The sequence below is a fragment of the Pezoporus wallicus genome, unplaced genomic scaffold (genome assembly GCF_028554395.1).
Source record: "Pezoporus wallicus isolate ANWC-B61680 ecotype Strahan unplaced genomic scaffold, APGP_CSIRO_Pwel_v1 contig_2012, whole genome shotgun sequence".
Taxonomy (NCBI): Eukaryota; Metazoa; Chordata; class Aves; order Psittaciformes; family Psittacidae; genus Pezoporus; species Pezoporus wallicus.
Window position 1 is genome coordinate 3,350,388 of NW_026639840.1, and position 22,280 is coordinate 3,372,667.

The 22,280-nt window shown below is 39.2% G+C and overlaps 1 protein-coding gene across 6 annotated transcripts in view; it reads left to right on the forward strand.

The window, feature by feature from the left end:
• Positions 1-22,280, forward strand: part of ZMIZ1 (zinc finger MIZ-type containing 1) — a 339,908-nt gene that overhangs the window by 210,468 nt on the left and 107,160 nt on the right. For all 6 annotated transcript variants that reach the window (XM_057416419.1, XM_057416415.1, XM_057416417.1 and 3 more), the window contains one exon: positions 8,528-8,633. In XM_057416419.1, the coding sequence (XP_057272402.1) occupies positions 8,528-8,633 (106 nt within the window). The remainder of the gene's footprint in view (positions 1-8,527; positions 8,634-22,280) is intronic.

Genomic DNA, 22,280 nt, shown 5'->3' on the forward strand with positions numbered 1-22,280 from the left:
TAAAAGAAAACACATTTCAACAGATAAATAAAGTCAATGAGGGAGGGGTAGGATTTAAATCTGTTTTCTTCCTTGCAAGCTGCAGGCTACAGAAAGGTTGCCTTAAACAGCTTTAATGGAACTCATGCAAACAAATTACCATCTTTCGCAGAGACCATAAACTCTCTTCTAACTTGCTGAGGAAAGCTAGGTGTTTTTTCAGCAGTAGCTAGTTTCAAATCAAATGCAATTGTCTGTAGGCCAGAAACTGAATTATAATTTAAATCATTGATTCTGTAAATTATTGAAATTGCAACAGATATGGTGTTCTTTGGTATGTAATATTATTTCTTACATAGTGTTATGGGGGAGCTGATTAAAATAACCTCCACTTTCCACAAACCAGATGTAGCTGTGTTTTTATTATGGTTGAAACAGTTTCTGATTCTAGCATTCACAGTTTATAAAGCACTTTGGGATGAGAATCTATTATGGTAAAGTTAATATTCTTAATAAATATAAGAATATTGTTCTCTGAAAACATAATGTGTATGGCATTACCTTACTGCCTTTAGAAAGAAAGTACAGTTGAAAAAAATAACCCTAGTTTGGTTGGACAAGGTGGTCTCACTCTATTTTGCCTTTTCTCAGGTCCACTCTAATCTATTCCCATGGGACTACTCTTGCCAGGCAGTTTAACATGTACATGATCTTACTGAGGGTGTTGGCTATCGTTTGAGTTGGCACTGTAGCAAAAATGGAAATGAGAGAACAGCTGAGAGCAAAATGGACAGATTTACAGACTTGTCTTCAGCAAAGGACAGTAAAGGCACTGGTTTGTTCTCTTGCTGCACTTCAGTGTTACAGGGCGCAAAGTTCATCGCTCTTCAGTGTGTCCGATAAAGAAATGGAAGGGTGAGAGAAGCAGAGATGTGTGCCGTTACTCTGTAACTGTACCTAGAGGCTTAGTCTAAGAAATCAAAATCCAGCACCGCAACTTGTTTGGAAAATAGGAGGAATTTAGGTAAGCAGGGTGTACTGACCTGAGCTGGCCCTTGACCAAAGCACTGAATGTAACACAGCTTCTCTAGTGAAAAATGGGGTGCCTGATCACTGTGGTTATGACCTGGGTCTGTCTATCCAAAGGATGGCACTTCCTACCCCAGTTTGTCCACAAAAAGGTATGCTGAAATAGTCGTGAAAAATGCCTTTGTCCCCCCTATTTTAATGTTCTATATTTCCTCTCCAAATACTGGGTGTACTTCAGTCATCAGATGTGGTAAAACGCACCCATGTTTGTTTAAGAAATGTTTCTCTTTAAATTAACAACACCACAACAACTGCAGTCCTAATTGTACTCTATCTGAAGATTATGGATTTAATGTAAATTTTTTATGCTGCATGTAGCTTTTAGTAGATCTCTCTACTGCTGAGTGAGAGTTGCTGAAATAACAAGCATCTGTGGTAAACTGAGGGAAGTGTCTGCTATAGGTTCATGGTTTAGTCATACTGATGCATGGTACAATAATCTTTTGAATTGCATTTCTCTTTGGAAAATCCTGGAATCGAGACTGGTTTTTTAGGTCATTTTAAGGGGTGTGGGGAGAAAGCTGCTCCTACTTTCATGGTACAGAAATGTATTATATTTCATACACATCTCATCTGATGTGTAATGAAAAATGTAATTGATTAAAAATACATATATATAAGTATCTAAAAACACAGGAATGGTATCTTTGAATAACGCCACGTTTTCACAACGGGGTGATGCCTCAGACAGCAAAACGAACAAAGTTGAGCTAATGCAAATGTGTTCACAAGGTAGCTGCTGTTACATTGACTTCACACCTGACTGGGCTCGTTCTGTTTAATGCCGAAAAGTGTGTAACCAAAAATCAAGATGTGACATTCAAAAACACAGATTTCAAATAAGGTTAGGATCTGAATGCGAATAATTACAGATGGAAGAGTTTGTTCATCATATCTGTACCCAGAAAATGGCAGGATGCCGCTGCCTGCTAGAGGCCTAGAAATGTTGCATTTAGTCTTCGTATCCAAGACTTCCAGAGCAAAAGGTTGACATGGAAGAAATTCTGCTTCCATCATCTTTTCCATGCATTTGTTAAGCACACACAATTTTATGTGTTTGCAGTGCATCACAGCACTCAAGGGCTGTGTATGTGCTGTACCATCAGAGTACAGCCAGCGGGCACAGAACACTCTGCTTCAGAGTGGCTCATACCAAATAACTCACTATTACTGGCTGTCATCTGACCTCATGGTGTCCTAAAGCCCTTTTTTGAACTTAATTTTGTTAGTCAAGGTGGATTATTTTACATGAGTTATTTTGCAGCTTTAAAATGTTTGAGATGTTTTGCTGTCCAAATTAAAAAGTTTTTGGAATTCCTTTGTCACTTTCTTTTTATGATAGGTGTATGTTTCATCCATATAATTGCTCAAAGTCATCTAGGACTCAGGTGGCAACAGTATTGCAATGACCCAGCGATCAGCTGGCTTAATTAAAGCAAATTCCCTTGCATCTTCCCCTCTGAGAGAAAATTTCTGATGGAGAGGGTTTACAGGGTGACCGTCTCATGTTTATGGTTGTTAGAGGCATGCAGAAGAGAGGAGAAGGATGTAAAGAAGGTGTCCTTGTTCTGCATGGTTTACTTCACTGTTGCAGGAAGTGCCAAGAAAAGTAGTAGCTGGCAAGGATACTGGTTTATTTTCACTTGAAAATATGATCCTTATGCACCAATCAGGACCTTATCTGGTCAGAAACATAGTTTAGAAAGCCCTAGTTTGAGCACAGGGCACTCTGTAGAGTCCCTTACCTTTGCAGAATCTACTTAATGCCTGTTTTCAAGCATCAGAGGCAAGAAGCTAGTTAATGATGTACAACTTTACTCACCCATTTTGATTGCCTGTATTGTTGAGGCAGCCCTTCTCCAACGGGAGTGTTAAGAGCCTCATTAGACCAGGACTTCAGATCACAAAGATTTCTTCCTCCCTCTCCCCCCACCCTCTTTTTTTCTCCTGTTTGAGGCAGATCACTGTTAATGTTGCAAAATTCCTCAGTTTGCTTCCTGTTTATCTGATCTTTGTGTGTTACTGAGGGGGAAAAATTACCATCTACATTGCAGAATTCTAATTACAAAATTTCTGCTGTAGTCTTCAAACTGCATTCAGATAATTTCAAGTATGCACAAGTGGCTGAACACGGAGCTGTCTGAACTAGCAATCAGCTGGCATTTTTAGTTTTGAGCAGCCAGCAAATTGAATTGGTAAAATTCATTCTGATGCCAGCAGGGGGGGGTGCTCTTGACTGCTGCTAGTTAAGAGATTCATTGAAAGTGCAACATAATGGGAAGGGAGTTTTGTAATAAGCAGTCATATAGCTCTCTTGATTAACAGGCCTGTTAGGTTAAGAGGTACATTGTTCCAATACTTCGTGGTGCGATGACAAGAAAGGCATGGAGTGGAGCTTGCAATGGTGTAGCTCCTTAGCCTTGTGAAAGGAGAAATAAAAGAAAAAAGTATTGCAGTTAAGTTCAGCAAAGAGACAAGAAGTTGGTAGCTGAATTTCTCTGCTTTTCATGTTATTAAAACCTCACTGTCAACATTTTTTCCTCACTGTCAATGACCCTGAGTGTTCAGACATCTGGAACTCTGCAGAGCTGTGTCACAGGCAGTGAATGCAGTGTCTGTGTTATGAACGCAATATTACACAGAATAAGGATTTCAAAGGCTTGGGATGGTCAGAGTTTCTTATTAGTGGTTAATGCTACAATAATGTTTGTTTATAAATCTGGTATATGTTCCTTTAAAGACACAGCTTGAAATAGCTGTCAGCACCCTTTCTAATTTAAAATAAAAGCTAGGTGTTACAAGCATGTGTAGGAAATAGGCTAGCTTATATAAGGTTTGTCTCAACTGTTACTGTAAATTAGCATAGAGAAATAGTAAGTGTTGAATCTTGGGCTGGCCAAGCACCTCTCTCAACCATGATAAAGAAGGATGATCTCAATTGTCTCAACAATTTATGACTGTGGTATCACTGTCAACTCTTGCCTGTTATCTTTCTAAATACACTACTTGACAAGGGAATTTTGTGGCCTGTATGCGTAGGTCAACTAAAATGCATGCTTGCGGTATTGCAGAACGAAGTAATGGTTTGACACAGGGTGCCACCTGCATGTTTTAGGAATTTTGACTGATGTGCTCAACTTGAATTAGCAGTTGTGGAAAGCCTGAGTATGCTTGCAAGTGGTATCGTATCACTTAGCTATAACATTGAATGGATAATTGAAACTGTTGACTCAATCCCGTCTGATCAGGGCTGTCACCAGAGTAAGACTGAAATCACGGTGTGTATCAAACTTAGGATAGCTCCTCAGACAGAGTTCAGACTGAGCTGGGTGGCTCCAGTCAGCAGTAAGTGTCTAAAATCACTGAGATTTGAATTGGGATGGGCCTGAAGAAGCATGGAGTCTACTCTTTTTTGCCCCAACCTAGAATGTATTTATCCTTAGTTGTACACTGAGCAGATGAATTCTGCTGTTTATTCCTAATTTTCTATTTGGCATATGAGTTTTTTTCTTCTTTCCTATCTATAGTATTTGATATGTGTCTTTGGCCTTGTTTTTTGAATATTTTTCCAGTTTATAAAGATTATTTTAAACTCTGAAGTGTTTGCAGACTTCTCTGCCTGTTATCATTGAGAAGTTTTGCATTTTACTCTGTTGCATTGTCCAAGTCAGGACTGAACGCATACAAATGACCTGTATCCAGGAAAAGTTGTGATTTGACAGAGGAATTCATAATCTGAGTAAAATGTATACTACTGTCATCTGGGCTATGTTCCTCTGTTATAACAGTGTCATGTAGGGTAATGTCAAAAGGCATATTAGATTTAAGATATGTTACATCCACTATCTTCCTTACACTTAATAAGGCCAGTTAATGTTGAAAAAGAAAACTGCACTGTGCTGATGGATTCATAATTATATTCTATGTTATGCACCTAATATTTGTTTAGTAATTTGTTTTGTTGTCTGTTTGGGTACTTGTGATTTCTGAGATTCACCTTTTTACCATCTTAAGACCAGAGATTCGATGTGCCTCCAAGGTCTCTGTCTTGAATGAATTCTTCAAGGTAATCATTAGAAGTTACGAGGTTTGTCCAGGCTAGTTCCTTTGAGGCACTCTGAGGTAAATTTCAGCAGGGTCTGCTGACTTGAATATATTAAACTTACCAAATGTCATGAAGTTAGTTCTTTGTGTTTTCTGGGTCATAGTCCTGTAATGCATCTGTCATCTTGTTTCTGAGAAATCTCAGTGTTTATTTTAAAGGCCAGGAGGTCCCTTGCATACTGGTTCATGGGAAGAAAGCCTTCTAAGTATCAAGTGCCCAATGTCTGACTTCTGTTGTAGATAACTGAAACGAGATCTTTGAAGGATATAGATCTGTTCTGTTTGACTTTCAGTTTGAAATAAAAGTAAGTCTTTAGCTGTCACAACTGAAAGAAAAACTTTAAATTATAAATACAGCTAATGCAAAAATGCCTGTAGAGAAATTGGATATAAAACATGAACCACACTGTTCATGTTGACCAAGGCAGTTGCTGAGGAGTGGTGTATGAAAGCCAAGGACTGGGGGGAGAAGAGTCCAGAGAAACCCCTTTTGAGCACAGTTCTACCAGTATGTTTTACAGAGCCTCCTTTTTTAACTAAAATGAATTTGTACTTTGTTTCCCCACACATTTTTCATTAAAAACTTGAGCAATAAGTAATGATTTGCCTGGCTGACTTCTGCAGATTTGCAAGTTCAAATTCCGCCTTCTTCTGCTTAGTCTTCTGCTTGCAGTGCTTGATAAAGTACAGCTTCAGCTGTTTCAAGGTAGACTTTAGCTGGATGATGCTGTGGCCATTGGGGTGCAGTCAGTGCTGGGGCTGTGTACCCTGGCATCCACAAGCTCTGCATCTGGCCATGGTGAGGTACAGAGCAGTGCTTCTGTGGCAGAAGAAATTGAGAGGAGGAAACTGATGTCAAGTGAGAGTGTAACAGGGTAGGCCTCAGCCTGTGTCAGCCTGTGGTTAGGACTCGGACTGACTCAGACTTCGCAATCAATTCAGTGAAGAATCTGCGATCACAGGTTGGCTTTCATGGGCTCAGGGGTTTATGATTCTCCGTATTTCCTGAGTTACCTTGTAGAATTTTTCTGTAATTAGCAAGATGTCAGTTGAGGGTAGTGATTTGGCCTCTGGTCAGCAGGATCTCACTGTCTGTAGATTCATGTTTTAAAATGACCCAAGCATATAGGAAGACAAAGCATTTCTTAAATTACCATGTGCTCACTGCTGAGCAGGTGTGTCTGCCTTCATTCCTGTCCAGTTTCAAAATAGAGTTAAATGGTAATGTGCTTTTTCAAAACGGGAAATGAGAGGGCCCTTTCTCCTTTATTTTACTTTAATAGCACTCTGGAATGTGTTCCTCTGTGATGGTACAGTAGATGATACCTAAAAGAGTTTAAATAATGTTTACACACTAAAGTGACATTGTCCTCAGGAGCCTTTAACAAGAAGCGGGTTTTTTTAGAGGAGCTTTCTGTCTACTTCCTACTGATCCTATCCTGACATCTACCTGTCAGTGGCTGAACTGTGGTGACACTTGAAGTAGGAAAGGAGAACAGTTATATTTCAAAGTGTCTCAGTGTCTTACGGATCTCACAGCAGCCCACCAGTCTTCACTCCTATTGTTAGCTTAGCATGAATTATGAAATATCTTGTTGTTCTGTTTGTGGGCTTTTGGTTTGGGTTTTTGTGTTGTTTGGGTTTTTTTTTTTTTCTTCATTTTATCTTATTTTTGCAAGTTTGGACCCAGAGTCTTCACCAGGATATTAACAACAATCAGACTTTTAAGTGTAAAGGATCAACGGCTCATCTACCAAGGTGGAAGTTTTTTTGCTTTACCAAAAATAATTGCATTCTTTCTTACAAATTATTTTTTTCTTTCCTATCTAAAACTTGCAATTGTAAAGAGAAACAGAAGATAAAACAGTATATGTGTTCTGGGGTTGTGTGTTACTATACTGAGTATCCCAAAATCTCATTTCCCTGAAGCTCTTCCTACTCATTTTTTTTACCTTGGAATGGTTAAAAAAAAAATAAAAATGAGTAGGGGACACTCCCACCTGATGAAGTCATGTGAATTTGTAGTTTCTAAATTAATAGGAACAACAGAAAAAGCAGAAACCTATCCATGAACCTTACCTATACTAATTCTTTCCTGAGAAAGAAATTTGGTTCTTAATTGTTAATTAGGAAAAGTGGATAATGGGAAAAGTTCAGAATAATAAGATTCATCTAATAGTGTTGAGTAGGTAGGGCAGGATAGTGCATTTATTTACTGTTAGTAGGTTATCATGTATGTTGGTTCTTCACTCTGTTCTGTACTGTTGCTTTTTGTGGGGACCTAGTCTTGGCACAGATAATTGCAGGGTCATTACTTGAGAGAGAAGCTTTCAGATGGAGATAGATGTGGGAAAATTATATTTTCTTGTACTCTAAATTATTTAGGATAAGGACCTCCTTTTGCTTCATACAAGGAGATGGTGTTCTGCTTCTTGTGAAGTTCCTTGACCATTGTTTTAATGCAAAGCAGTAATGGCAAGGTTAAGAATGACATTTTATCCATGCCTCTTGAGTCTGAAGTCATCCTGTGTCACTAGAAGGCAATATAAAAGCTCTGCTGTTTATAACTTTAGCATAGTTTGCCAGAATGACCACAGTATTGTGTTTATACTGTGCAGATTTTCATGAGAATACATTCTTGGCTGTAGCTGACTTGCTGGCCTGGAGAAACAGTTGACTGCTTTACGTCCTTAACCCCAGTCTTTGATTTGCCTAGTTCTGCTTGTCCTTCTAGATCAGTCAAAAACAAAAACAAACCAACAAAACTGCTTTCCCTATTTAATGTGTTTGGCAAATACTTCTCGCACAGGCCTATTTATTCTAAAACTGTACTAACTGTGCTCCCCAATACAGTATTGTTAAAATGCAGCAACTGTGACGCTGATCACAGCACAAAAGAACACTGCCCATCAGTGTGGAGGAGGGCATTTTAATCTAAAAGACCTGAGCACTGTTCTTGAGAACAGGGCCAGGAACTGCTTGTGACACAGAGATTAGAGATTTAGGGACTTCTCGTCCTGAAGTTTCAAATACAGTAAAATGCATTCTGTATAATCTTTGCATATATTTCTGTTGCATTATTTCTTCAGGAAAAGCTTTATGTCTCCATCTTTTGTGGAACTACCAGGCCTTTCTTCTGGCAAGTGGTCAAATAAGCAGATCACCAGAGGACTCCTGTGTTGGTTTGCTGTGCTTGCACTGGAAGCTACTGGAGAGCAATGCTTCATACCATGCTTGTATTGTGGCTATCACAGCAGATTCAGTTGCTTAACTTTAGTGCTGACAAACAGGTTAATGTAACTATGCAGAGAGCTCAAGTAACCTGTAATGAATTTTTCTCTCTTTCTCTTTGCAGGTGGTTAGTCGAGTGGCAGCTCAGCAAGGATTTGACCTGGATCTTGGATACAGGCTACTGGCAGTATGTGCAGCCAACAGGGACAAATTCACTCCAAAATCAGCTGGTAGGAAAAAACCTTTTTTTTTGGCATATTACTGATTTCTGGATGGTCATATTCTGAATAAATGCTACCTACAACTGTCTTAAAGTCTTTAAAAGAACAAAACCAACAGAAAAAAATACAAATATGTATTTGGTGGTTATAGTAATGCTTTTAGTGTTTCAGTGACATGTTGTTCTGAGGATGCATGACTTTGGAAATTCATATTTTCCCAATTGGTGCTGTTCATTGCCATGTTTGATCTTATAGATGAAATAATTACTTCCAGAAGCATGGATGTTCAGTAATTTCATGGTGGGAATTAATGCAGTCAGGCCCCTCCATCTTGGTAAATCATTGATTTTTCTGTCATATGTCAATCTCTAAATCTTTCACATTCATTCTGCACTCCCTAATATGTCTACAGCCAGACTTTTCTTCCTTGACTACGTATGTCTGTGCAAACAAGTACCATGGTTTCTCATACATCTAGTCATTAGCTGTAGAATTTTGAGCCACGACTAAGTAGCAAAGCAATTGGTATAGTATTAAGTAGCCATTTTGCCTGTATTTTAGAGCAATAGTCTGTTACAGGGCTCTGATCAAATAGCAGTACTTGGTCATGATGTGTTGCCAGTGCTTCTCTGTATAGTAAAAGCAGAAAATGCACTTCAGGGTCTTTCTGCTTCTCACATGTTTGATTTAACTGGAGCATTTAATTCTGGTTTTCCTTTTCTTAGCTGATGAATGTCAACATAATGTGCACTGGCTTGGAAAACAGGAAGATAATTGTTCCATTCCAGACTAAGCATGGATAACTTTTCTGCTTAGTACTAAACTGGTATGCAGTCCCTGTTTTAGAACATCAGAAAAGGTTATTTTCTTCCAAAACAGTAATCTGTAGTCAACTGACTGGGTGTTAAAAAGTCTTTTCATATTCCTTTTCAGTTTTTATCAACCCCAAACTTCTTTACTCATAGCTACCTTTTGTCCTAAGTGTTCTATGGAGTTTCTTGTGCAAAAGTGGCTTTCATACTGAAGCATATTCACTGGACTTACTGATTTACTTTTTGTGTGGGAAGTGATCATTAGTTTTATTAAATGTTGAATAAACTGTCTGATTTTCATGTGGGAAAACTGTGTGGAAGACAATACATTCAGCTGACCAGGCACAACCTCCCTTTTTTTCTGAACTTCTAGTGAGCTTCTCCAATAGTTAGCTAATCACATCTCTACTTGCTTCCTTCTTTTTAAAGCTTGTCAAATGAAGGTTTCCAGCTATGAGTGCATTAAGTGAGACATTAAAATTTTATTTCCTTTGAAAAGATACCTATTAAAAATAGCCATGCCCTTTCTCTTAGCAATTCATCCTGAGGGGTGTCTCTTAGCAGTACGTTAGTGAAGGTAAGGTGGTGAATCTTTTCTTTCATGTTGTAGTTCTTTTTCTTTAGGCCTTGGATGAGGGGATAATCTTAACAGCTGGTCAGACATCATGTCCTAGAGAAGCCCAGTTTCAGGTTTTGATTTCTAACAGTAATTATTTTTGGTGAATATATGCTTCTTTTTTTCCCCCCCAATTTATTACCCGGGCAATATGTACTGATTGAAGTCTTTCCATTGTTAATTGATATAATAGTGGGAAAGCTGTGCTCTTCTGTCATTGTATTGTAAGAACCTTCTCAGTTCTTTGCTTTGTTTCCTATTTCTTGGTTGCATATACAACTGTTTTATTTCCAATGATCTTAAATGTTGGGTTTTACAGCTACTTTAATTTTGTCGTGTATGCAGTTGTTTCACCAGTTATTGCAGGGATTTCATCATGCCTATCTATTTTGTGGGTTTTAGTGCTCTGATCATTTGTATTAAATATTCATCATAGCTTATTTTGTGAAATGTCACAAGTAGCCCCTACTGTAAGGATGTCACATTCACATACGATCTGCGAGAGCTACATCATTGAATGGGCAACTTGAAAGACTGACAGGGTGGGATTATAAATATGAGGTTGTTTCAGACCCTCCTGACTTTGAAAGGGTTAATGTCCATATCTGAATGCATTAACATTTTGTGATTTCTAAATCAACAGTGGCTCTGCTCTCTTATTCAGAGTTTGTACAAATGCTGAGATTGTCCTTTAGTTTTTTTTTGTAAACAATGCACATCACTGAAAGCTGCCTTTCATGATTTGCTGAAGCTGTTGTCAGGGATGCTTGCATGTTGTTCTGAGTAACTTATTCTTTTTAATGCTACATCTATTGAAAGCCACCTTCAACACTCACTCCAGTTACTTCCTATAGAAGTCCCCTGATGTAGATATTAAATAGCATTATTTTTAATGAATAAGCATTTATTTTTCACTTCATTCAGGCTTAAAGGGAATCTCTAATGGTTGGAATTCATTTCTCCAAGTATGTATTTAATGCTGCCAAAGGGATTGCTCTGGAAACATTTTTAATCCATATTGTTTAGTGTCTGGCATTCTGAAATTAAGAAGAAAAAAAAATCTAATTAGAATTCATTTGAGTAGGTGAACACTGGGGAAAATATTTGTACCAAATCCTCCTTTCAAGGGCCATATACTATTAGTGCCTCTTTACAGCTGAGGACAAGGCTTGTTGATGGATGTCCTGCAGGCTGGGATGCCTGGAGTGTTGTGGCAGCGGTGGCTGGCATGCTCTGCAGCTCTGCTGTATGGAGCAGATGGACCACCCCAGCCTTGCATCCCTCAGGTCCATTGGTTTGCAGAGGCAGCTGAACCAGTGCAGTTGGTAGTCCTGCCTCTGTTCTCGGGGCAATTCCCAGTCTGAGCTTGCTCAGGGACCTGTACTGGCAGAAGAGCTTTTGCTGGTATGGCTTATTTTCTGTTTGAGTGGCTCCCTGAGCTGGCTCTCTTCAGGGCCCCAGGAGGGTGAGTGTCCCCTGGCAGTGCCTTAGGGTCTCTGTTAACCCTGATAGAAGAGGTCTGGAGCCTGAGGCTGGAGGGCAGAGCAGTCAGCTGCTGCACTGGCTCAGCTCTATGGGAAACCCACACCTCTGGGTCATGCAGTTTGCCCCACATTGTTTCATCCCAGCTGGTTTAAACCAGTTTGGTGGTAGCTCCCTGCTGAGCTGAAGAGGTTGAGGTGTGATTACAGGAGCTACAGATGGCAGATCAGGATACTATGATTCTATGGGAGGGAGCAGGGAGATGAGAGGCTGGAGCCAGGTGGGACAGCAACCTTCTCAGGTGGCACAGCCTCAGCCAGAACGAAGGCAGGGGAACAGACCAGGAGCTGGCAGCTCTGCAGCATTTTCAACCAAGACCGTTTGGTGTTTGATGTCATGCTTTCTTGTTTCTTCTTCCTTGGCCATTGAGGTAGTTAATAATTAGCTAATACAAATTGTGTTGAGAATGCCTTGCGAGGACACCCATATGGCATGAAACGTATTAAAAGTTGTTATGTGTACTTTTAAATAGTAGTGATAATTTAATGACTGTGCCTTTTGTCTCTGCTTTCTGGTGTTTGTATCTGAAATAATAGCTGTGCCTCCTTTTAGTCTTCTTGCCCATGCCGCTGCATCTGGGCTGCTTGCCTCAGCAGGAGGTCAAATACAGTGTTTCCCACCCTGAAAACAAATGACAAAACCTTTAAAAATATATGTGTCTCTTTCATGACAGCTGCTCCCCAGACCTTCCACGGCAAATTCCTTTGCCCTGACACCTATAGGGAATGGCCCAGCAGGTTAGCTGCCTGCTCATTTGCTTTCAAACTGCAGCAACCTCAATTGCTCTTAGTATGTGAGTGAATGGGTGTTCACGTATTCTGTTTTTTCTTCTTCAAGCCTGAAGACTTTCTTTCTGAATAGTGCTTGTTTGAACTCTGAGCGTGGTATCTGCTGCTTTGTCCTTCCCACAGAAGATTTTAGGTGATTTGGTAGCTTTATTTTAAGGTCTGCTATTCAGGTAAAACAAAGTTCACCGATCAGTGTTCATTAGGGAAAGAAAAAAAATGAAAAAAAGTAACAAAAGGGAATCATTTTTTGCTTGATTCTTTTTTTTTTCTCTTTAATTCTTTATCAAGCTACTGAACTCCATTGCTCTTGTAGCTACTTTTGCTTCTGTCAGAAGGCCAAGCTGAGGCCAGACAAGGGGACGACAGGATGAGATCATACAGGGAGCTTTGTCAGAAAAGGACAGTGTTCAGTATGTCTGTAAAGAGAGAGAGAGGGAGGAAGGAGCCTGAGGGCAGAACTGTGCAGAAAAGTTACTTCAGCAGTCATGGAGAAGCTACAGCAAACAAATGCTGTGATAGCTTTGTTGGGCAGCTAAGTGTTAGATGTTTGATAGCAGAGATAGCAACCCCTTTTTCATTTCAGCCCCTTAGGCTCTGCCTGATGTGCTTTTGATTTACTTTTCAAGAGCAATGTTACTTAATAATCATAATTTCATATGAAGCATAAACTAAAACTGTATGCTATGTGAGGATTTTACATTTTTTTTTTTTTTAGCTTTAATCATTGTACTATAACTGGAAAATAATAGGGCTATTCCTAGTGAATATAATACAAAAGATGTATTATAAATAAAAGATGTAAAAGATAAATTGAACAAAGGTTAACAAAGGTATTTGCAGTGAGAGTACTGGCAAATGGTGGTGCTAAGACATCACTGGACAAGATACTAAGACGTAAGGTATGTCCTGATCAGAGTAAATCATCTAACATATTTTACTGTCTTGTTTCAAGGGCATAGGTTGGACAAAGTATATTTTGGTGTATTATCAAATCAAACGTACAAAAATGAGAGAAAAGGAGAGAAAAAATGAGGTTGCAATGTGAATGAGAAAAATACAGAAAGTAAAGATAGCCTCTAGATTATGGGGGACTGTAAGGCTAGATGAACACTTTGCCTAAGTTTCCAATAACAATGCTTACATTATCTGTAAACACAAGGCAAAGGGAGGTGGCTAAAAGGATTACAAGTATAGAGTGGAAGTTACTACAGCAAAGGCTGATGGCATCCCTCCAGCTTAAAGGGACGGAGTGATCGACATGCCTGCATTTGGAAAGAAATAGCATATGAATTGTCACACCCTCATGCCTCACACCAAAGATTTTCAGCAAATCAGTCATGTCAAAATGGTCTCATATGACTGGAGAAGAAATACAAGGAATCCTAGGAAAGTGGCTGATAAGAAGAATAAGTAGGCAGCTCTATGAAAGCAGAGAAGTGGAGCTTGGCTTGGGCTGTTCATGAAATGAAAGCTGAGCAGAGTTACAAAATGTGTGTAATTACCAACAGATAAACAACTTGGAACAAGAAGAGTCATGAAGCTACAGAACAGTATTGGCACAAACCCATATAGGTATAAATTGAAAAAGTTACTGAACTAAGTGGGGAATTCTGAACTGTTAGGGCAGGTGCATTTGGAAAAGCTTTTCAGTTGGAATGACAGTGAAGAGGGAAGGAGCAGAGGAAAGGAAAATGGACAAGTCAAGCTACCTTTTTAAAGATAAAGCTCAATAGACATGAATCTGACTGTGTAATGTGGTTTGTCATATAGTTAGAAGGTGGATAAGAGCGGTTCATCTGTTTAGTCCTAAATTCTTGCTACATTTCCATGCAGCTGTCTGATCCATTGGTGATCTCAAAACTGTCCACTTGAACTGTTTTCATTAAAATAAAGGCATCGTTTTCTTTTAGCTGTTACTTTCCAAAACAGCTTTTGAGGCAGAAGACTGACTACATTTCAGGTGATCTGTAGGTTCATTTTCCAGCTCTTAGCCCAAACTGAATGTCATTGTCTGCTTTGTTCTTTGGTTTATAGTTTTATATAGTATATAGTATATAGTTTTATATAGTTTTAGCAAGGATAACAACACACCTTCCATCTCACTTCGTTTTCCCAGTTTAATTAAATTCAGTATTACGCAGGACAGAAACTACCTGTTCCCCTTTAGATATGTGTCCGATGCAATGGAGCCATGGTTTAGCTGGGATACTTATGCTTTGCTATAATACAGTTAAAATAATTCTGTTTGGAACATACACTGGCAAGATGCACATTTGTTGAAACTAAGGCTCTCTTACATAAAGATTTATAGTGTGGATACTCGAATGAGTAATTCATTCTTAATTCATTCAGATTATGGGGTTAGTTTCATTAGTTTCTGTTAATGAAGTTGGCAACTCCCCTTGACCTTAGGAAAGCACAGCCAGTACTGTTGCTTAGTGGAGAGCAGCATTATTTCATGTCTGGAGTAGTCTGTGACAGCCACATTTACACTGACTGCAGAAAAGAGGATCACAGGGAAGGCACTGTGGACTTTGTCCGTTTATCTTTTCCCATGAGTTTACTTAGAATAAACTCTAAAAGACTTGCCATTTGGAAAATTATATCCTGTATCTCGAGCCTCTGTCAGGTTGGCTTGACATGTGGCGGACTTGCCAGGAGTTAGCTCTCAGATACCTTGAGATGGAGTATCTGAAGAGCCCACAGAATGAGAGATGCTCTTTTTGACTAGGCTTTCCTTGTTTGAGCTGTTCCTGCTCCCTTCCTCAAAAATGTCTGCTGACAATGAATTTGGTCTGCCTTCTACTCTTAGAAGAAACATGGCCACACTTGTGTCAGACTTTCATTATCCTCAGGTTGGCAATTCCTCTTCATCTTTAATGTGAGTTTTAGGGCCTCATGACATGTCTATGCAGACAGGTATTATTTTGCTGTAATGGAAGTTTACTTCCTTTTTGGCAATCACTGCTCTGTTGTGCACTTGAGCACCTTCGTTTATAAAGGAGGCTGTGTAGCCAAGCTGCTGCTTCTTTATTTTGTCTATCCAAAATATCAGGTGTTTTATTTGGCTTTTTGACATTTGTCAGGTCCTTGTTACCATGGTACCAATTCTGACTTTGAGAGATGTAGCAGTAAACCTCTGTTGCCAGGTTGGAACATTTCTGCACTAATACCTTTACTGTAGCACTTAGGAAAATTGCAGAGACTCAACTGTAGCAGCAAGCTAGCCCTGCTGTTTTCGTAGTCTGTGCCTTGGATTTTCATGAGGCTGGTTCTTACCTGAATGCTCACTTGGCTGTGGATTTGAAGTGTATAGTGAATTAGCTCATCATGCAATTCCTGGGCAGTATCTTTTCCTAATGCGCACAACATACTTTTGTTTGGACGAGAACTGGCATTCCCCAGAGAAGATTTCTGTTGATTTCTATCACTGTTTTCTGTCTTCTGCTTCAGGGATCCCATATGTGCTGAGAGCAACTGAAAATTTGCTGATAGAGACAGACTAGAGCTTGGTCTCAGTGTGAATTTTAATGTTTTATTTTCTGTTGTTTTGAGTAACATATCTGTCCCTGTTAAAATGAGGTAAGTCACAAATCAAAAGTAGAGAAGGAATGCAGCTGTGAAAATAGACATATATTCATGGGAGAGAAGAAAGCAAACTCTTCAGCATGGCATTTGCCCTTTACAAGTTACCTTTTCTCAGCTTACAGCATGCAGTCCTGAACCTGTTCCCTTTAGAGCTGCAGTGCATCCAAATGTACCTCTGCCAGTGCTCTTTTATCAGCCTGTGTGTCTTGGAGGCATTCAAAGAAATTCACAAGGAGTCCAGCTATGAGAACAGAAACAGCAACTTCACAGGGATTGGTGGCTTTTTTTGTTGCTGGAGGGCTGAACGACCGAAAGCATTCGCTGTGTGAACAGATAAGATCATCAAGCTCCAGGACAGCAAGTTCACTTCCTAAATACAACTGAGATTCCACTGGTCAGAATTTCAGATCATTGCTAATTCCTACAGGTTCATCTGCAGCACGTAGTCAGCCTGTTAGGAAAAATTCTTGCTCTGAATGTTCTAGAGACAACACTCTGTGAAACACACTGCTTAGCAGACAAGATGTTATACGTAGTATTTCTCTTTAAATGAGGTTTCTGTAGTGAGAAGTCTAATGAATAAGTGTTATAGTGTTTCATCTTTTCTGATGCTTCTGTTCAAGTACACCTGTTAAAGTATGCCAATAGCAAGGTATTTACATGAGTGCTATGTGATAAAATACATTAATTTAAATACCAATTAGAGAATAATCAAATAATCATAAGGATTCATCATGGTAGATTGTTCTAATTTGTATTAGTCTTTGTGCCTCTCCAAGAGAGGGAATTCAAGGAGGAAGACCACAGAAAAACAGAAAATGGATTTGGAGAGAGCTGTTTAAGTAATTGTCCTGGTTTCAGCTAAGAGAAAATATTAACTCTATCCCAGCCAAAGCCAGGACAGTAATATATTACTGAAACAAATGCAGTATTGTTCCTTTCAGTGTGCTCTGTATGTGAACGTCTCTTCTGAGAAGTTCATTAGATGTTTGTATGTTCATATTTGGTAAGCCTTCTGCATTGCTTCCGTTTAATGGATCCTTTTTGTCTAAACTTACTTCAATTTCAATAACACATGTAAAGAAAACCATCAGATCGGCTTTCCTCTGCAGGTTTTCCAGATGTCGAGGTAAATACTCCCTTTTTATTTCTTGATAGTCTGATTAAAACTGCAAGGATATTTGTGTCTCATGAGCATTTATGAATATCCTAATAAATCCATATTTTCCTTATTTATTCCTGCCATGCCTGTGTGTGCTAAATCATGCTTTGTAGCAGTTATCACTAACACCTGACTTGAGGAATAAATGGAAGAAATAAGATTTCGCTCAAAAAACTGTAGTAAAATCCCAAAAGGTGTGAATCTGAAACTAGAAACTTAAACTTTGAATCTTATTTCTGACTTACACCAGGCCTCTGGGAAAATCTGGATGTGAAGTCCCAAGAAACAGGTCTATGATGGTCAATGAGCCTCTGCTCCTGTAAGATGTCTTCATAGGTGTAGTTGTTGTTGGGGCTGGGGCCCATGGATAGGGTTTCCTACTGTGCTAGAAGGAAGAAATCATCAGGCGTTAAGATGCCTGAATATTGTGCAGTCCTAAGCAAATCTCTTTGATTCTTTTATCTGTCTGTATAGTAGGTAACTCTGTTGTACCTGTGCTTTGTTGTTGAGAATATGTATTTCTTGCGTGCTTGCATGTCACAAAGAGCCAGTGTTTCTTTGTGTTTTCTATGGACTGAGTATCTGCTTCACTCTCAGCAAAACTGAAAGTAGCAACATTTCATACAGAAAGTCAAACTAATGGTTGAATTCAGCCCCCTTCAATATATTCCTTATTTATGTTTAGGGCTTCTATAGATTTGAACCTGCAGCCACAGGCAACAATCCCTTGTTTCAGGTTCACAGACTGGTTTAAAAGGTGCATCTTCTAAAGAAAACTCTCTACAGAAAAAAATAAATTTAAACATTTTTAAAGGCAATATTACTGACTTGGCTTTGAACTGAACCAGGGCTGCTCCTGAGTAGATAAATTGAACATTGAACATCTGTGTACAAAGCAGGGAATTTGTTTCTTGCGTGACAGTCTCCCCTGTGATTGCCTGGTCAGACCCAAATGACATTAGTCTTGCTCACTCTGGAAGATATTGTCTTTCCATCATAGACAAAACAAATGAAATTATTTAGTGTATTTACTACAGAAGCAATTTCAATTAAGGCAAAGAGCCAGAGAGACCTCTAGATTCTCAGTGTGAAAAAATTACTCACTGCTGGTCTAAAATGAGATTGGGAGATGTAAATTGTTGGAAATTTATAACAGTTGCTGTCTCCCACTGGGAATGTTGGAGTGGTCCTAGTGGTCCTTAAAAAGCCAAATACCATTGCAAGCAGTAAGGGGCTTTTGTTTTAGAGGTATTCTAGTATTACAGCTAAATGTGTATGTTTGAAATAATTAGCAGTGACTACAGTAAGTGTGACTTGACCAAAGGAAAAGCAACAATGTACTAGAGTTGTGTTCAGTGTTGTGCTGTCTTGAGAGCAAAAGCAAAGGCTTCAGGTAGATTTTTGTTGGAGCAAAAATGACGTAAACCTCCTTTCTCTGTCCTGTTACAACATCTAGTATGCTTTGTAGGACAGTATATTGGTTTTATGTTCTGATCTAAAATTTTACTCAATTTAGCTAGATAATACATTTGATACCTAGGATGAGCATCATTGTGAGCTGGAAAAAGCCCAGACTGACATTCTGGTCTAGCAACTGTCAGAATGGAAGAAAGAAAAAATGTTCTTCCAAAAGAGAGAGATTCTTTTTCCTTCTTTTAGTGTGTGGAAAAATTAATAGGTAAAGATAAAGTCTTTGGTTGGAGCACATTCTGTGTTCATTTGATTCTTTCTAGCCAACTATTGCTCCCAACTTGCACTGATACAGGAAGAAGGCATAAAGCAGTTCCTCAGCCAAGGCAGCAGCAATACAGTAAGATGGGTGCCACTCAAGGAGTTCCTGCCTCTGCGCTACTCTTGGTTATATTCATACAATACAATTGTATGAAGCTATGTGTTAGGGTCTGGGGACTGAGGTGCCTTTTAAAGAATTGTGATAGAGGGGTGGGAAGAAGTGTGTGTTGCCTGTTTTGTGTAAGTGGGAACAGCCTCCACATGTTCAGTGCCTCCAGGGGGACAGGAAGCTGTGATGTTAAACAAGAATAATGTCTGATGGCAAAGTCCTCAAGCCTGTGACACAAAGCTGGTGGATCATCAAACCGCTGCTGGAGGCTTAATGAGATCCTTTGGTCATTGATTATAAGGTATCTCTGACACCAGAATTCAACAGCTCAAACTGAGTGAATTTATGGCTAATATGAGTACCTGAGCCATGTGTCAGGGCAAAGAAGTCAGCTGAGCAGAGTTCAGCAGCCAGTCTTCTTGTAGAGTCCTTGCTAGGAGCTAAGCTTCAGTTCTTATGAAGGACAGCAGAGTGGCGTTCAGCATCCCTTTAGAGCAGCTTCACATGCATATGCAGAGGCATTTCAACTTTTTTCTTGTTCTCTCCCCGCCCTTGATTATAATGTGTGGTATAGCAGACACTGAAGGTGGTATTAGAAAAACAGAGGGGGAATTGGCACTTTCCCCTTTGGTTCAGTCAACACTACTGACTGGCAGACTTGCACAGTTGAAAGTATGTTCTGTGCTCCTCATATTTTCTTGATCTGGTAGAATTCACATCTTCACACATCAGTGACAAATGTATGCTTTCACTAAGAGAGAGAGGAAGAGGCAGGGTCTCCAATAGAGGGTTATGTTTTCAAATCGAGGGAGGATGGGAAATATATTGGCCCCACATTTGATTGAATCTTAAACTGGTAAATCAGGTAATCATAAACTCTAGGAGGATCATGATGACCTCTAAAGGTAGTCTTCAAAAAGCCAATGCTGATATATGGCTTACAGTCTCTGCATGATGCAAGTAATTCTGGAGGGGAATTTTGTAGAGAAGAAAACAACACTATACTGAGGATCTGGAAGGAATGTGAGCATAGATGTGTGTCTACTGTGAAGTAAATATATTTGGACTGCAGTTTGAAAACATACTAGAAACCTGGAAGAGTCAGATATTAATTGTATATGTTGCCCCATGAAAGGAAAGAGTTTATTCTGCGGGTGCCATTTGGTCTACAAAGGTGGATAAAAAGAAGTCTGTAAAGGACCATTGTTCTATTGTTGTATTTCATTGCATAGGTGATGTTTTTATCTGCCTTTTCATCTCCTTGTCCAAAACTCTTTACTTATCATGAAGTCAATAAAGCTATAAAGGTCACAGATTGAAAATCTAAAGCTAGGCTTGAGAAAGCTCATCTATACAGAAATAGCTGTCTTCTATAGCAATGTTGGAATTACTGTTAAAGTTCCATGTTTAGAAGTGTTAGTTTTTAGCAATATCTTTTCTGAACTCCAAGTCTCCCCTTCTCTGGAGAGAAAGCTTTAAGCACTGGCTGTATGGGATTGTGACAAAGCATAGATTTGGTGTTTTCAGTGGACCCAGACCAAACATCATCTGTCCTGTGCATTAAACAGTGCCCATTTTTTGGCAACTGTTTCTAAGTGTTTAAAGCTGTAGAGGTGACAGAGTTGAAATAGGTCTATTCCTTTTACTGATGCAGCAGAAAGAGAGCAAAGAAGAGAGAGGTCACAGAATGAGAGCAGAGGAGGACAGTGTATGCCTGCTCTGCCTGCAAAGCTGTCAAAATCTAGACAAATGAGGTAGTGTTTAAGAGACTGAATCTTAGGGTAAAAATACAGATTTTAAGATGAAAAGATCTAGTTGTGTCAAAGGAAACACAATCATATAGTAATGCAAAACCCAAAGTAATGGGAATGGGATAATGAAATGTTATGAGCTCTGCAGGTAATAATGTGGTTCTCTTGTGGCATGTGCAAGCTAATAAGTAAATAATATCCCCATAACTTAAATTGCTACCTAAATTAATTATTTTCCTACATCTTCTTCAACTCCAGTATGTCAGCCTATTGTAACAAACTAAACAGCTTTAATAGAATTGTATTAGTTTTGTCACTTAAAGCACATTGCCTTAATAATTCAACTGGTTTGTTCTTACTCTGTTCTTTCATCTCCAAATGCACTCATGAAGTAAATGGGTAGTTGGTCGCTTTGTATCATTGGCTTTCTCTTCAGTGTAATTTGAGGAAGGACCTTTAAAAACCTTTTTCCTGGTGTTCTTCAGAAAGCAGAACTTTGGGTATGTGCCAACAGTTTTAGAGTTAATAAAAGACTAGCCATCTCACTACATGCACACAGTTTTAAGTAAGATTTCTGAAAAATCATTACATCAGTGGGATTTCTGATGGATAGTTTTCAAAGACCTGTTGGTATATTAGCTGTGTGTTTACAAATACAATTAATGCAAACTGCTTAATGGATCCTATGCTGTTTCAGCTGCTGGGTGCAGCTCAGGCACCTGACAGTGGTTCTGTTAGTGGTACACCCAGGTGCAGCACAGTAGCCCTACCCTGTGTTACAGCATCACAGTACAGAGGATCGCAGAGCCCCGCAGTGAGCTTGGTAGATGAGAATTGTGATAGGTGGCAGAGAGTCTTCGGGAGTTCTCTTTGGGTTTCTTTTTTTTATTAAGTAACTCTGTAGTGTTTTTCACGGTGAACTCATTTTGTGGTTTTCATCTTCCCCCTCCACTGCTGTAGCCTTCCAAATCCACCTTTAAATTGTAGGTGCCTGCAGTTAATAACAGCTGTCATGTATTCCAGATTTTAAAAGGCCATAAACACAGAAGAATGGGCTAAGTATTTGAGTTTAAAGGCTTGTTCAAGATGCTGTCTGTGTGCTGAATACAATTGCATGGGCATGTTAAAAGACATCAGATTTTCCTCTAGAGGTGTTTAGCTGAGCTGCCTGGCAGTAGCTGGGGCTTTGATCTTGCTATTTTGCTCTGGTGTGTGTGCTGTGGAGGCACCTGGCTGTCTTCTGACCTCTGGGACTTGAACTGTTACTTCTGTTGTCTGGATGACTGGTGTTCATGTTCTTGGCATTCTTCATAAAGGTGTTCTTTTGGTGGGTTTTTGTTGTTGTTGGTTTTGTATGTATTTATTTTTATTCTGTGCTTTATTTTGTGTTTGGTTGTATGTGACCTTAAAATATCCCAGATAACAAGATCCCTTAAAATATCCCGGGACCTGAAAGCCATCACTGAATTGAAGAAATGGGACATTTACAGCAGGCTCCTCTACACTGCAAGAACTAACAACAGTGAAAAAGTATTCCTATTTAGAATTAATTACTCT